This window comes from Stenella coeruleoalba, assembly GCF_951394435.1.
Source record: "Stenella coeruleoalba genome assembly, chromosome: 6".
NCBI lineage: Eukaryota > Metazoa > Chordata > Mammalia > Artiodactyla > Delphinidae > Stenella > Stenella coeruleoalba.
The window spans coordinates 97526753-97542706 of record NC_137151.1 but is presented as its reverse complement, the minus strand read 5'-3'; the positions used below and the strand labels follow the sequence as shown (position 1 = coordinate 97542706).

The window sequence follows — 15954 nt, the reverse complement described above, 5'->3', positions numbered from 1 at the left end:
GTTCCGCTGGGGCCCTGAGGCATGAAAGAATAAGATATGGTCAGACAGCAGTGGTGAGCAGCTCTGTGAATTGGGAACAAGTGTGATGAGGCGGGGATGAGGCGGGGTGGAGGGCGACAGTGGCATGAGACAGGCTGCAAGGGCAGATCAAGACAAGGTGATAGAGGGCATGGTATGACTTGTTAAAGGTACTGAAATTTATCCCTGTCGATAGAGCCTAAATACAGGAACAAATGAACATTTTTTTAAGTAGGCAAAACCTTTCTTGAAATATACTAGTCTTTTAATGCTTCCCCCGCCTCAACCCAGCATTCACTTATGGAACTCATGTGTGTACACATACACAAGTTGTGTAAAGTCACACCGACATTATCAAAGCCAATATATTCTAAAATATTTCTCACCATTAGTTGGCATTGTTATACCTTTATCAGATATTAAACAAACAAAATTTATGCTTTCACATATTTTATGTTATTCAACACAGATCGGGCATTTATTATGTAAAAGCTGATATTCAGGTGTCTCAGGCTGGGGGTTTTTTTTTGTTTGTTTGTTTTTTTTACATCTTTATTGGAGTATAATAGCTTTACAATGGTGTGTTAGTTTCTGCTTTATAACAAAGTGAATGTTATAGATATACATATGTTCCCGTATCTCTTCCCTCTTGCGTCTCCCTCCCTCCCACCCTCCCTATCCCACCCCTCTAGGTGGTCACAAAGCACCAAGCTGATCTCCCTGTGCTATGCGGCTGCTTCCCACTAGCTATCTACCTTACGTTTGGTAGTGTATATATGTCCATGCCACTCTCTCGCTTTGTCACAGCTTACCCTTCCCCCTCCCCATATCCTCAAGTCCATTCTCTAGTAGGTCTGTGGCTTTATTCCTGTCCTACTCCTAGGTTCTTCATGACATTTTTTTCCTTAAATTCCATATATATGTGTTAGCATACGGCATTTGTCTTTCTCTTTCTGACTTATTTCACTCTGTATGACAGACTCTAGGTCCATTCACCTCATTACAAATAGCTCAATTTCGTTTCTTTTTATGGCTGAGTAATATTCCAAACTTGTCCTTCCAACATCATATGTCGGCTGATATTTTGGTGAGAAAAGTTCAGAAGTAAAACACTGCTGGAATGTCTAAACAGCCAATCACTTAACACTGGCAACTAGATTATCCGTAGACGTTTAAAATAAAAGGTCCTGCAAGCAGGGAGCTATAACCTCTCTGGGTCATTGGAATCAGAGTGTCTCCGTTTTTTTCTCTCCACAACACATTTACACATAAAATACTTTCCTTAGAAGAGTGATTTAAAATTCCAGGTGTCAATTAAACCTTTCTAAAATAATTACATGGGAACCGAAAAGCTTTGTAGCCCCTGCCAAATCTACTCTCGATATAGGGCTGCCATCATTTAAAGCTAGTAGGGGGCTTCCCTGGTGGTGCAGTGGTTAAGAATCCGCCTGCCAATGCTGGGGACACGGGTTCGAGTCCTGGTCCAGGAAGATCCCACATGCCGCAGAGCAAGTAAGCCCATGAGCCACAACTACCGAGCCTGAGCATCTAGAGCCCTTGCTCCGCAAAAAGAGAAGCCACCCGCGCACCGCAACGAAGAGTAGTCCCCGCTCGCCGCAACTAGAGAAAGCCCACGCATAGCAACTAAGACCCAACGCAACCAAAAATAAATAAATAAAATAAATTAATTAAAAAAAAAAAAGCTAGTAGGTACAGAGTCCAACAATTTTACTGAAATAGTTTCATTGCAAGAAGTTTACTTAGGAGATCCTAATGCTAAATACAAAGGAAAGAGGACAGAATTGGGGCTCATAGCTTAACATTTATAGTTACTATGCTTTTGAGAATGTAATTTGTTTTTACCCATGATACCTTCAAGTCCATACAATAATATGCTGACTGATGGTGGCGTTTCTGTGTATTTTTAAGTCACTCGCTGTTTTCTGCGGCTCCTACTGTTGTCCCTCTCCAGTTGCACAGCGAGTCCAAAGCTGATTGCAGATAGCTCAGCCTACAGAAAAGCTTTAATGTCAAACATTCACTTTGTCCTTATCAACCATCATGCAGTCATTTAATAATATTTTTCACTGTAGACGTTCACTCTGGCATTTAGAAACGCTATTAGAATTGTCAGTTCCAAACCACTGTTTTCCAAATGTACAAGACACATATTCCCCATGGATGGTGAAGTTTGAGAGAGTTCAGCCACATTTGAAGGATTTGACATATATAGAAATAGGCTCGTCTCTTTATAAAATTACTTTTAATTTGTTCAAACAGTTAAAACTTTAGAAACTATACATTTTCTAAATCAATGCACACTTAAGCACAGTAAATTTTATCTCCAAAGATAAGCTGTTGAGCTCTGAATTATGAGACAGGATAATAAAAAATTTCATTGCTGAGAAATTTGTAATATCAATATCAATATATAAGGGCACAGGGGAAAAGTATGTACCGAATACACCGTATCCGCAAATGTCTACTGGAGCTCAGAACAGAACAATCTGTCCGGTACATTTATATTTAGGGGCAAAATAAATAAACACCATAATAAAAATATAAACTATAATGAATAGCAACCATAAACAGATGCAGACTTTGTGACAAAGTCTGTAATAAACTTTGAACAAAGTACATACTTTTTGTATATAGAAGCTTATTCAATTCTGGTGGGTTTCAATGAGAGAAGCTGAAAAGACAAAAGACCAGAGCTGTGCTAAATTATTCTTTCTGTTATCCATGCTGGGTTTGGGGAAATTTTGAGCATTTTAATGACAGTTTAGGTTATTAAATCAGGCAAAACTGGTAGCAATGGTGTTTGAATTCACAAAGCAAGAGGTTGCTGAAGAAGAAGTCAACAGGTCTGACCAGCTGGGCCTTTGGTGGGGGGTGATTTTCCCTGTCTAGGTATCAATCTACTCTTTAAAATAAGTTGGTTGTATCAGACATATATAACTATCCACTTAGTCCTAACTTTCTATAATTGCACCATAAATAGAGAACTGAAAATATAACTGCAAAAGATAAGAACATTTTGTTCAGGGGAAAACTGTAGCTCATTTGCAACTCAACCCTTGAATGCAGTGAATATGTGCATGTGCAGGTGTAAATATATTGTTTCGTAGTATCCCATCCAATTTTGCTTCAATGACTTAAACACATCCCAACATGGGCTACCTATTATCTATAGTGTTTCTTATTTTCTTGACCAGCCTATTGACCAACCGTACAATGCTGTTATGTACAGACTTTGACATCATCAAGAAAATTGAGACCATTAACATCCTTAATTTCTTACCCCCTCTACCTACACATTTATCTGTACTACATGCAGCCCTGCCACTTTCCCTTCAATCTTGGCTCATCCTCTTCAAAGCCAACTGCTATAAAACTATACTCTTAATCATATCCCTTTAAAAATGTCCTCTTTCCTCGTTCTTCATTCTCTTACAAATGTCTCTTTCTTCTCAGTCAACAAACTTGGTCCTGTGTTTCTCATTAACATGAAATAGAATACCACCAACAACAAAAGACAACTTCTCTTCTCTACATACATCTCTCTTTTCTTCTCTTAATATTAAGCTTCTGGAAAGATCATCTATCTTTGTTTCCACCTCCCATTCCTCCTCAAGCCACTTCCTTTTGATCCTGCTCTTCTGTTTCCTGTCCAGCAGAAATGATTACCCATGGCCATTTCTCGGTTTCCAAACCCAGTAAAATTTAAGCATCTTCTCAAAACTTGTAACCTTGGGACCGTTTCCTCCTGGAAAATCTTCATCTCCTCATCCTTCAGAGATAGAATCTCTTTACAAAAAATAATTCATCCAGGCCACCACTGAGTCATAACTGGCCCAAGCCTTTTTTCTATTTACCAAAGAGTGAGAATTGATTCTCTTGGCAACTGCAAAGCCATCTAAACAAACTAGGTGCATCACTCCTGACACCCTTAGTCATCTCCCAAGATGTGAGCCCTTTGGTCATCTACTCCTTCCTGTGCTGTAGCCTTACACCACTCTGTCCATCTCCTTGTGACTCACCGTCCCACTCTGCCCTCCAGCCCAGAATCCTCCACCTTGCCTCCTCGAATCTCCACTATCCTCCCATGGTTGACACAATGCTGTTCACTTCCAACCCCTTCTCTGAAAATTCCCCTTCCTTTTAGCCTTCATTGAAATCTAGCTCTCCACCAAGAAATCTGCTTCTCCTGCAGCCCTCTCATTTGAAGCTCTTCTTTCCCAGGGTTGGGAGGGGGCTCAGCTATCTCCTTATTTCACATTTCCATGTTCAGGTACATTGTTTCTCTACCCTTATATAAAATCCTGACTCTTTCAGAGCTAACGCTATCCTGCCAACTTCCTTCTACTCCTCTTATCATTCCTTCTATCACCTTCACTCTCACATCATTAATACATGAACACTGCCACATAGCTTATGGGTTCCCTCTCTGCCTACTCTATTTTCATCTTATCACTGTTGTTATCAAAGGTACTTGCCTCAAGAAACCATTGGCCCAAGGAGGATAAGAGACACAGGCAGAAAACCTGGACCTGAACTACAGGTTAGAGCCAAGCCTGGCCAAACACTTCTGAGATCGGCAAGTCCCAGCCCACCTGAAGATACGTGATCAAGAAATAAGTGTTAACTGTTGGTTTTTTTATGTAGCATGGTTATAGCAAGAGTTGACTGATACACTGATAATCAAATTGGATCTTCTCTCTCACCCACTAAGTTTGATTAAAAAACAAACAAACAACAAAATTGAAGGCTTTATTCTCTAAATACTTCATACTTTTCTTTCCTTAATTTCATCACTTAAATTTATGCCCACATCATCTCTTATCTGGACTATTGCAGTCTTTTAACTATTCTTGCCTTTAAAAAAACAAATCCTTTCAAGTCCCCACAACCAGAGTGGTATCACTAGACTATAAAACTGACCACTCCCCTCCTTTAATCTGTTTAGATTCTCTGAGCCTGTAGGATAAAATTCACATTCTCTCATTTGGTAGGCGTTCCCCATGATCTAATCTCTGCCTTCTTGCTTAACCTCCTAGCATGTCACTCTCCCCTTTGCACTCCTGCCATGTCGAACTGTTTACAGTTTCTGGAACACACCATGAAGTTTCATGTTTTCACAACTTTCCATGTGCCTGGAAAGTGTTAGCTCAGTGACCTTTTCTATTCCTCAAACTTCTATTTATCTTTCAGATGCTGCTATGGAAGCACTTCCTTTCTGACACATGTCACTTTGTATCTCCAGCGCTTAAAACTTAATACCTGTTACAGAGTGGGTATTTAATAGACATGAGTGGAACAGAAATAATTTTGAAAGTTGATTTATAAAAAAATGTAGTATCTATTTGCTCACAAAATTTAGAAATGCACACACCTACACCATATTTGAATAGTAAATAAACTTATCTCACGATATATTTCTTTCTAATTTGATTTGATTCTTTGAAACTTAGAGGATAGCTTAATCACTAACATTTTGCAATATAGGAGACACTAAGGTTGCTTCATAATCAAGTTTCTATAGAAAGAATCCTAGATGTATCATTAATTTTTTTCTAATGAAAACATCCTGAATCCCATGGAAATGTAAACCAAGGCTGAAGCATGTGGGAAATGCATACTTTTTTTGTGTCTAAAGCTATAGTTATCCAACATAACACATGACAGAAGCTTAGACAATACCCAATAAAAATGTTTGTCCAAATAGATAACCGTGCAGTATTACCTTAACCAACTGATGAGGAAAGAAACAGAGTTCAAATCCACTACCCACTTACTCTATGATTTTAGTTCCTCATCAACAATAACAATGAAAAGTCCTAAAAAACAGTAATTCAATTAGAAGACTCAGATATGAAAAGTGATCATGGTTGGTGCTCCAAAAATTAAATGCATATTTTAACTTAGATATTCTATAAAAGTATGGAACACTAAGACTCAACAAAAGTTATAAAATGTCATTTAATGATCCATTACTCTTAAAGTGACTATCAAATCACCTTACGTTTTACCTTTTCTTTTGCAAAGATTCAGCAATTTCTTTAGCTACATTCGAACATTCTAGATATGACGTTTACACACAATGCATCTCTTTATTTATTTATTTGGCTGTGCCGTGTAGCATGCAGGATCTTGTTCCCCGACCAGGGATCGAACCTGTGCCCCCGGCATTAGGAGCGCAGAGTCTTAACCACTGGACTGCCCGGGAAGTCCCTACACACAATGCACTTAAAGCAGAATGTATGTTCTGTCAAGTTAGCAACTTGCATACTAAGCTCTCAGCCTTTGCTGTAAGACACGTATCACATGCACATTTCCTATAACTTATGTATAATACGTGTACATCACATGCATATTTTTTTCGTACATCTCTTGGCCCACACATTCACGTGCACATGCATGCAGAGAAACAAAGGCACAAATGCTCAGATTTGATGTTCTTCTCCTGCTCACTGAATTACCATAGAGAAATTACACCTACTGTGTTCCTGGTTTAGCTAGTTGAGGTTATAAAAGGTAAGTAATGATTTATAGAATATCTTGATATGTGTGTCATGCCTTCCAACTAGACTGTGTCTTACTCCTACATTCTTCTCAGTTCCTGAGATTGTGAGGTGTTAGGCACATGCTGGTGGAATATAAAGTGTCCAAATTCATGGGCTCTGCCACATCGCATCTGGGTTTCTATCCTAACCCTAAGAGTTATCAACTGGGAGAACAAGGACTTATGCCTTGAGCTTCAGCTTCTTCATTAGCAAAATGTGTTGAGATACCAACCGTACTTAGTGGCTGCAAGGCACCTCAGCTGGAGAGATGTCCCCCTAGATTGTTAATGGACACTTGCTCATTAATTGATAAACTCGTCTCAGAAAAGGTCTGGACTTACTGCCAACCATTACTTTTACAGACTTGCCTGTTTTACAGTTATATAGACAGGTGTTTGAGACTATAAGAAATTTAAGTAGAAATAGGAAAGCTTTCTAGTCCATTTTGCTAATTAACATGTCAGAGCTCATAAAGAAGGACTCATCATCCGCTTTCTTCAGTACTGCATCATCTTAAAGAGCTGGGTCAGCAAAGATCTCTGTAGACAGTCAATACATATTAAAACCATTCTAAGCAATAAATCAAAACAAAAAAATATGACGGCATGTTTTAAAAAAGTAAAATTTATAAGTCCTTTCTGTCTGAATGCTGAGGGGCATTAAACTATTGGCTTAAGTGTCAGTTCAGTACATAGGGAAAAAAAGGACTCCTTCTTGGACATACTTTATGAGTCTGTGTATAGCTGAAATTAAAGCATAATTAAAAAAAAAGGCTATGACAAATCTGATGTCATTTTTCTCTGGATTCTAATGTTTCCTCAGAATATTTGTCATTTTAAAAAATGGTTTTATTGTTTAAAATATACATTTTGCTGAAGTTATTTCCCCTGTGCATTGCTAGGATTTGAGTTTTGTCAGAATTCAATTAGTGAGATGGTTAGGGAAAAAGGTGAAAGACAGTTTTTTGGTTTTTCAAGGCTCTCTGAAACTTATGAATTTTTTTTTTTTAAAGGAGCCAAACAAAAAGCATTTTGCTCCTAACTTCTCTATGATCGGTCTCACCATCCCATAAACATTAATACCTCTTATATGTGGAAGAGGACCCCATAAGATTATAAACAGGAGTACCAGCCTGCCATTTTCCTTGCCAAGGTATGAGATGCAATGTACTGCCAGGCGTAGCCCGTGAGATAGATTATTAGAGAAATCTCAAGAATACTGGATTGATTCCAGCAGAGGTGAGGGAATACTACATTTTGGGCCAAAAATGTTAGAAAGATTTATCTTACCTAAGACTTTGATTTGATCTGAGCTCTGAGGAATCAACCATTTAAAGAATAAGCCAAGGAAATGGTGCCAAAAATATTGTCACAAATTTGGGAAGTACCCAAGCCAGACCAACAGATGGAACTTGGCATGAAATGGCTCTCTACACACTAAGTAGCTGACTCAGAAGAAATTTTAACTCAGATGAATTTATTAAAATGTTGAATATCATCCTAAATAAGAGGATGGATGATAGATTTAGGTCAGCACATAAAATTTAATTTAACTTCCTGATGGTCTTGGATAGTGGGAAAGGGGCCCACATTTCTATGATTAAAAAGAGACAGAGGGAGATACTCTTTCTTCTTAGCAAAAGAGATACCACTTTTTCACCTGAAAATTCTGGAGAAAGGATTTGGGGAAGAGAAAAGTGAAACAAAAAAGAAGCTGACATTGGCGAGATAAGTACGAATGATCAGGGCACGTTGCACATTACAATCCAAACTCGCACTTGCTTAGTGGTCTAGGCTGTAGCAGATGGAGACTATAGTTCTATATTAGGTGAATGTTAAAAATGACTGAACAGGTTGCCAGAATCAAAAGGACCCTTAATTCTCTTTCACTGTCGTCACTACCAAAGCCTAATGGGAAAATGCTCTACCCAGTGTAGCCCACACAAGGAGCTGCACTTCATGGGAGGGATGGGTTCTTGAGGAGCATTATAATTCAAGACCTTAATAGCATCTTTTTCTTTCATGCTGCTTTTTATTTTCTCAGTACTGTCTCTAACGTTTCATAGAGTGCTCTCATTTAAGTCTAGAGCTCACAATTTGAGGTGACTGGTTAGCCCTCTTCACTGTGTTTTATCGTATGCCACTTTGGCTCCAAAGTTATCAACTTTCTGGCTGTTTTCAGCGTTTGCCCCGGTTCCACAAAAAGCCAATGAAAAATTTGATGATGTTGTGATAGAATATAAAAGTACTTAAAATATAAGAATAGTGAATAGTGTAATAATAGTTCATTAGTAACAAAAATCTTATTTAAAACATCTGATGTATTTCAACAGTTTGATTCATGGGATATGAAGACCATTAGTATTATTTCTATTACCAGCTAAAATAACTCTGCCATGTGAACCTTACAGTTAACCTGACTGACAGCTTTAAAATTATGCCATTTTTAACATTTTTCTTTTCATTTGGAAGATTATTTCAATTTTTATGTTTAGAGTACTTCTTTCCTAATATCTTTATTTCACACTACATAAAAACATATCATTAAAATTTACCTAAAATACTATACCAATATACCAAGATAATGTTTGCCTTTAAAAACAGTGACAATAATTTTTGCTTACTGGCTAACAGTAATTTGTTTGGAAATGAAGTAAGATTAGAGTAAGATTCGATTTCCCAGAAAAAGCCAGAAAGTTTATTATTTGTTTTCAAAAACCAAATTGATACACATTCTAAAAAAAATGCTTCTACTTCTTACCTTGAAGCCCATCCCAGTATGTAAATAGGTTTTTATCTTCAAGTATTAATATGTGTAAGAGAGCTAAGGACAAGAAGTACCAGGCATGGGAACAAGCAGCGTGTGGCAATTTATCACTCCCTCAGAAATCTTTTCTTTCACAGTGATCTAACCTCTTAGGCTTTTTATTAGGAGGGGCAGAAAAGAAAACATCTAAGAGTTGTGAACTAGACCTTCCCTGCTGTTATCACTAGTGAATCTGGAGAAAGAAGAAAAGGAAAAAAAATCATAATCTTGTCCTGGAACATGATGGAAGTAATGAGGCATCAAGGCCACTTACTGCTGAGAACATAATTGGCCCATAAACACAGGAGATGCTTGGTGATGGGAACGACTTCTTTGTTTCAGAAACGAAGGGCTGCCAACAAATCATAACCCTCCTGTTGTTTGGAGTGGCATTTCTAAGAGTAAAATGGATAGTTTCCCCCCAAATAATGCACCCTTACGAGAAAAGGATTACTGCTGTATTTACTAGCTTAGTAGCTTTAAGTGTTTTCAACTAATGTGAACAAATGATGCTGAAGAAAGGGCAAAGGAACAGAAGGTAGGTCATTTGGCAATGAAGGAAAAGCTTGGATTTTAGACCTGAATGTATATCACACAAAACAGAGGAAGAGCCTAGAGACCCTCAGAGTCCTGGTGGACTTACTAGGGCACCTCCAGGGAGCTCATTCATGAGTCTAAAGAAAGAGAATACAGTCATCTCAGGCCCAGTCCCCTGTGATGACAGGCAAAAAAATGATTCTTTTTTGAGAAGGAAGAAATGGCCACGTTTTTCTTTTTCTGGAATTCTTTGTCCTGTCACTTTAATGTGAGAGTCATCATGGAAAATAATTTCAAACTTTCTTGGGTTTTCTTTGTAATTTTTTGTTATTCTAAGTGTTCAGCTGGCATACAGGTTAAAGATTTGGGGTTTTATAATTATTTTTTGGGAAAACTTTCTTCCTCCTTCTCAAACATTTCAGTCAGCATACATTATGCCACTATACAACACATGGCCAAGCAATAATTCACCTTTGTGGAAGTCGGAGACACCTCGGGTATTAATTAGCAAGTCTTTAAGTGATGAGAGGATGGAAACAGCTTCCATCTGCTACTCAAACACAGCCAGAGATTTCCAGGAAGGAGAATATAAAGTCAGTTACAAGGAATTTCTTACCCGATTTGTGTCCAGCCAATGAATGGACTTTGCTTTCATCTGGCACTGCAAAGAAATTAAAGAGACAAGGATCAGACCTGCTTGTAAATCAGCCATTTTTCGAACAATAAATTAATATAGATTTGTAATAAGTGAAATCTTTTACTGGCAAAGATTTGAGAAAACATCTTCCCCAGCCTGCCTGGGGCACCTCAATTCTATTAATTTAAAGACAGTTATGAAGAAATATATGTACATTAAACCTTCTGTGAATAGAATTTCATTCCTTTAAAAATTTCTAGGGCTTCCCTGGTGGCGCAGTGGTTGGGAGTCAGCCTGCTGATGCAGGGGACATGGGTTCATGCCCCGGTCCGGGAGGATCCCACATGCCGTGGAACAGCTGGGCCTGTGAGCCATGGCCGCTGAGCCTGTGCATCCAGAGCCTGTGCTCCGTAACGGGAGAGACCCGCGTACCGCAAAAAAAAAAAAAAAAAAAAAAAAAAATTCTAATACTTTCAGTTCTTTTAACTGGGCTGTTGTTTCTGTATCCACAAAACCAGAAAAACTCAAGAATCTAGAGCTGTATAATATATAATAAAACTCTTTGAGCATGACAGCAATATATCTAATCCCCAAGGATCAGACTTCTATATCTGGACAAAATGGAGCAAAAGGGAACAAACTTACAATTCCTCCTGAAAAAAAATTTCTAAAATAGACAAAACACGAAACAATGGCATTCAAGAGATTAGACATCAGGCAACAGAGGACAGTGACCCTTGAGAGGTGGAAAACAGGTGGTGTGACTCCTGCCATTGCTCCAGCTTACTGTCTAGAGAAAGTTTCCAGGTTGCGGTGCAGGAAGGGGAACACGGGCAGAGCCCAGGGATATTCCAGCCTGAGGACATGAAGCTGGAGGCCCAGGGAAACCAAAGCAGAGTTTAGGTCAGAGAATTGGAGAGAAGAGAGGTATACAGAAATCTTTCTGAGATCTGCAAAGGATCCCCTCAGGTATTTAATTAATTGCTGATGATCACATGCATGTGAGGAAACTACCCAAGACCTGGGACAGAACTGCCCCAAAGGGGAAAGAGCACAGTGTCCAAAGTTTACACAAGGTTGGGAATAAAGTTCCTATTCCCAATACCCAGAGTGAAAAACTTCAAAATTCAGGGGCATCCATTAGAATAGGAAGAAGAATCTTGCTTCAGCAGTGGATAAAATTTTAGATGAACACAGCTCTGATGAAATGGATATGATTTTGAAAGCCACAAATTACCAAGGCTTATATAGGAAGAAAGAGATAATCTAACAGCCCTATAGTTTGTTTTTTAATCAATTTGTATTGAAAGTTAAAAACTTTCCCAGAAAGAAAACTCTAAACCCAGCTGATTTCCTGATGAATTCTACCAAACATTTAAGGAAGAAATAATACCAGTTCTACAGAAATTCTTTCAGAAAATTTAGAGGAGGGAATATTTCCCAACTCATTCTATGAGGCTACCATTACCTTGATGTTAATATCAAGCAAAGACGTTACATGAAAGCTACTAACCAGTATCTCTCATGAACAAAGAGGCCAAGTTCTAAATCCTTAAGCAACTCTGCATGGTTTATCACTTCAATATTCAACAACAGCTGTTCAATATTCACCATATACATATAACTGATTCATTTTGTTGTGAAGCTGAAACTAACATACCATTGTAAAGCAATTATACTCCAATAAAGATGTTAAAATAAAAAAAATATTCACCATATGTCATTGTCTACATTAGTCTCTAAAACTCTGGTGGCTCAAGGGTAGAAGCAAGGTGAGTGGAACTCTGCCAACAAGGAGGACCTCTTCCATTTTCCCAAATATGAGATTGGTCTCAGAGTAATAAGCTCCTCCTTCCTTTACCTACAACATTCAGTCATATTTCATTGACCCAGTTATTATACAAAAATCTTCCTAAGTCTTCCCACACCCACCTAGCACTCCTTTCCTAAGCTATTTCTTTATTTTCTAGACAAGAGCACTACATGTTTGTGATTTTCCTGGTATTAACTGCTTAAAAATCTTGTTGGACTTTTCTTTGTGTTTCCAGTTGGAGATGTCAATCCATACGTATCAGCCTCCAATTGTGGGCCAAATTCTGTCTTTCCCAGGTCTGAAAAAATATACAGTGGAATCTATAGTACAAATGAAAAAATATTGGAAAACAATGATGGTGACTAAAAAAATAATACTAGAAGCTAATACTGAGCACTTGTAATATACAAGTTCTACCCTATACTCTTTACAGCTATTAATTCATTTAATGCTCACAGTAACCTGTAAAGATAGCTATTATTATCTTTACAGATAAAGAAACTGCAGCATATCTTGTAAGCGGAGGAGCCAGAGCTTAAACATGGCACTTTTAATCACTCTACTATACTTGTGATGAATCATAGAAGAGTTGTTATATTTTTCAGATTATTGATAACATGAATTAAATGTAAGAAAACACTTGACAAACACCCGTATGTTAGAACACTATTACCCTTTTAATTTGAATATGTTATTAATAGAAATCTTTCTATGTTGACCAATATGAACAAGTGTTAGCTATAAATTTGTTTAACATGTTCAGAAATCTACAGTTCTAATAGGTTCAAGCTGAAATAATTCATCCCCATTACACAGATAAGAAATCATCTGTCTGAGTTAAAATCTTGACTTAGATACTTACTGGTTACCTGCAATTTACTTTAACTTTCTGTGCCTCAATCTCATCATATATAAAATGAGGTTGATATTGCTTTCCCCATAGATTTAGAGTGAAGATTATTTGTGTAAGTTTATGCAAAATACTTAGAAGATCACATAGTAAGTGCTTAATAAATATTAGTTATTAGATCATTAATGATAAACTAAATAGAGTTAATTTACATTAGATGTTACAGAATAACATGATAGCTAATAATGGGACAGATGTGGATTGAATTCAAGATTTATCAGGCATGTTACTAAGCTCCTTTAAACCTTAGTTTCTTCATGTGAAAAATGAGATACAAACACTGTACAAGGAGTTGTGAGAACTGAATGAAATAAATTTTAAAAAGCACTTAGCACAGTTCCAGGTACATGTTTCTCAATAAATGAAAACTTTTGATAAATGGAAACTGAGAGCGGTAAAGGTTGTGAATTTAATGATGGCGGTGGTGCTTATGATTTCACTTGCCTAGGATTACAAAGGAATAGGCAGGGCACAAGGTACTTTCAATTGCTATCTCAGGGATAATCCAATACCCACAGCAGGTTTTACCTCCCGGTTTACATGGCTCCCAGTTCATCTTGTAGTGGAAGAAAGGCAAAGGAAATATGGTATTCAGACTACATACATGATTTTATTTTGTGCAGTTATTCTGAAAAAGGAATTCACACAAGGGTAGGATCTTATTTTTTGTCTTTTTTTTTTTTTTAACAGACATAAGTTATCCCATTAAATCTAAGTCAATTTAAGTACTACAAATTCCCTTGCCATGTTAGGTTGAACATGGTAACTTAACTTTTTGGCTGAATACTACCTACTATTTTTAGTAGGAATACTAATTATTTTAATTGACAATTTGAAATTCTTTAGAACACTACCAAACTATTACAATAAACAGTGTAGAACATCCAAATGGGTGATGGGCATAAAAATTAGGGGTCTTTCTCCAAAATATTCACTGACACAGATGTCTATCTTGAGGACAGAAGATAAATGAATAAACATCATAGAAAATAGAGGGAACTGTAATGACTTAATTAATAGAATACATTCTACTTAAAAGGTTAAATAGGGAACAATCATCTTTTATGCACATGCTTAGTGCTGGGAAGTGATTTAAATAACAGTAGCAAGTGAGAAAATGAGGTAAAATTATACACACCACCAAGCTTTTTAAAAATATGACAAGTGTTATAATTAATACTCAACTTCTTTTATAACTCACATTACCTTAAAGCTACTATAAAGTTTCCTCTCAGGGCTGGAGCTTAAGTCTAGTCATTTCCTGCATATTATTTAGATAGCACAGCAGTTGCAACAGTAGCAATATTAATACGATAGCTATGTCATTTTAAACAAAGAGCTTATTTACAAGAGGTTGAAAATGAGTGAGCCCGGTGTGAGAAAGGTCTATCATTCCAAAATGGTAAGTAAGGTACCAAAAGTGTCAAGTAAGAGAGGGTTGATGGAGCAGGAACCAAAATTTCTTGTTCTGGTTCTAATGACAGATTGTTTTCTCTTCCTTTCTTTCTTCTCCCCACCTCTCCCTCCCTCTCCCCTTTCCTCCTCCCTCCCTCCCTCCCCCCTCCCTTCCTTCCCTCTTCCCTTCCCTACCTACCTACCTACCTACCTTCTTTCCTTCCTTCCTCCCTCCCTCCCCCCTCCCTTCCTTCCCTCTTCCCTTCACTACCTACCTACCTACCTACCTTCTTTCCTTCCTTCCTTCCTTCCTTCCAGTTTCTAGAGCATATTATATTCCCTTTCTTATCCTTCAGTTTCCAAAGATTGGTACTATTTGCTCTTGATTACTTTAAAGAGTTATTATAGTAATTGAAGAGGTATTAGGGAAATGTTGAGTCCTTCTGAAGATGAAATTCACAGACATTTTTTATTACATTCTTAGAGGGCACTGTGGACTTGTCCCTCCTGAGATTTCTCTAGATTTATTTAGATAATGGGATTTCTATTAAGCTCCTGCTTCCTGGCATTCAACTCAAGATCAATGGACACTATTTGATTTAATTACTATAAGGTTTTTCGTAAGGAGGACACTCTTTGGTTTGGATGTTTGTTAATTTCCTGCTTCGTCCTCTGGTTCAGGAAAACTTGCTCAGGAAACACAGCACCCTGTGGGCCTATGTTTCCAGTTATTTTGGTTATAGACCTTTGAAGTTAATCAAAGGTCTACGAACTACCCAACACTAGTGGAAACTTTTTAAAAGGTGTGGATAAACACACAGTATCTTTTGGCTTAATTTCAACGAGGTTCATTGTTAGAGTTGAGAGAAACCATAAAGAAAGAAAATACGGGAAGAAAATCTGTGAAAAATATGGTACTCCGAGAACTTATTAGTGGCAGACATTAAAGTGCATATACTACTTACATATATTGGCTTCCTGGTAGGATATATTTATATTAATATAGTGATCACTTAAAGGTTTTATTCTTTTGTCAAGCCTTCTTATACTCTTCAAATGCATTCTCACTGGGGGAAAATAATCCCCTTGCTTATTGATAGCATTTGATATGAATTTTACAAGTGATTATTAGGGACTTCACTTGCTTAATAAAACTTTGAAGAACAGTGGCAGATTTGGTGAGTTAATGGGCCCCATAGGCTCTTCTTATGCTGACAGAAGATGGTATATTGCTAACATGCACAAATCTCTTCAGATAAAAATTGCCACCAGGTAG

At 37.5% G+C, this 15954-nt stretch overlaps 1 protein-coding gene across 2 annotated transcripts in view; it reads right to left on the bottom strand.

Annotated features, from left to right (window-relative positions):
• Positions 1 to 15954, bottom strand: part of PARD3B (par-3 family cell polarity regulator beta) — a 1038680-nt gene that overhangs the window by 381371 nt on the left and 641355 nt on the right. For both annotated transcript variants that reach the window (XM_079924321.1, XM_079924322.1), the window contains exon 16: positions 10540 to 10584. In XM_079924321.1, the coding sequence (XP_079780447.1) occupies positions 10540 to 10584 (45 nt within the window). The remainder of the gene's footprint in view (positions 1 to 10539; positions 10585 to 15954) is intronic.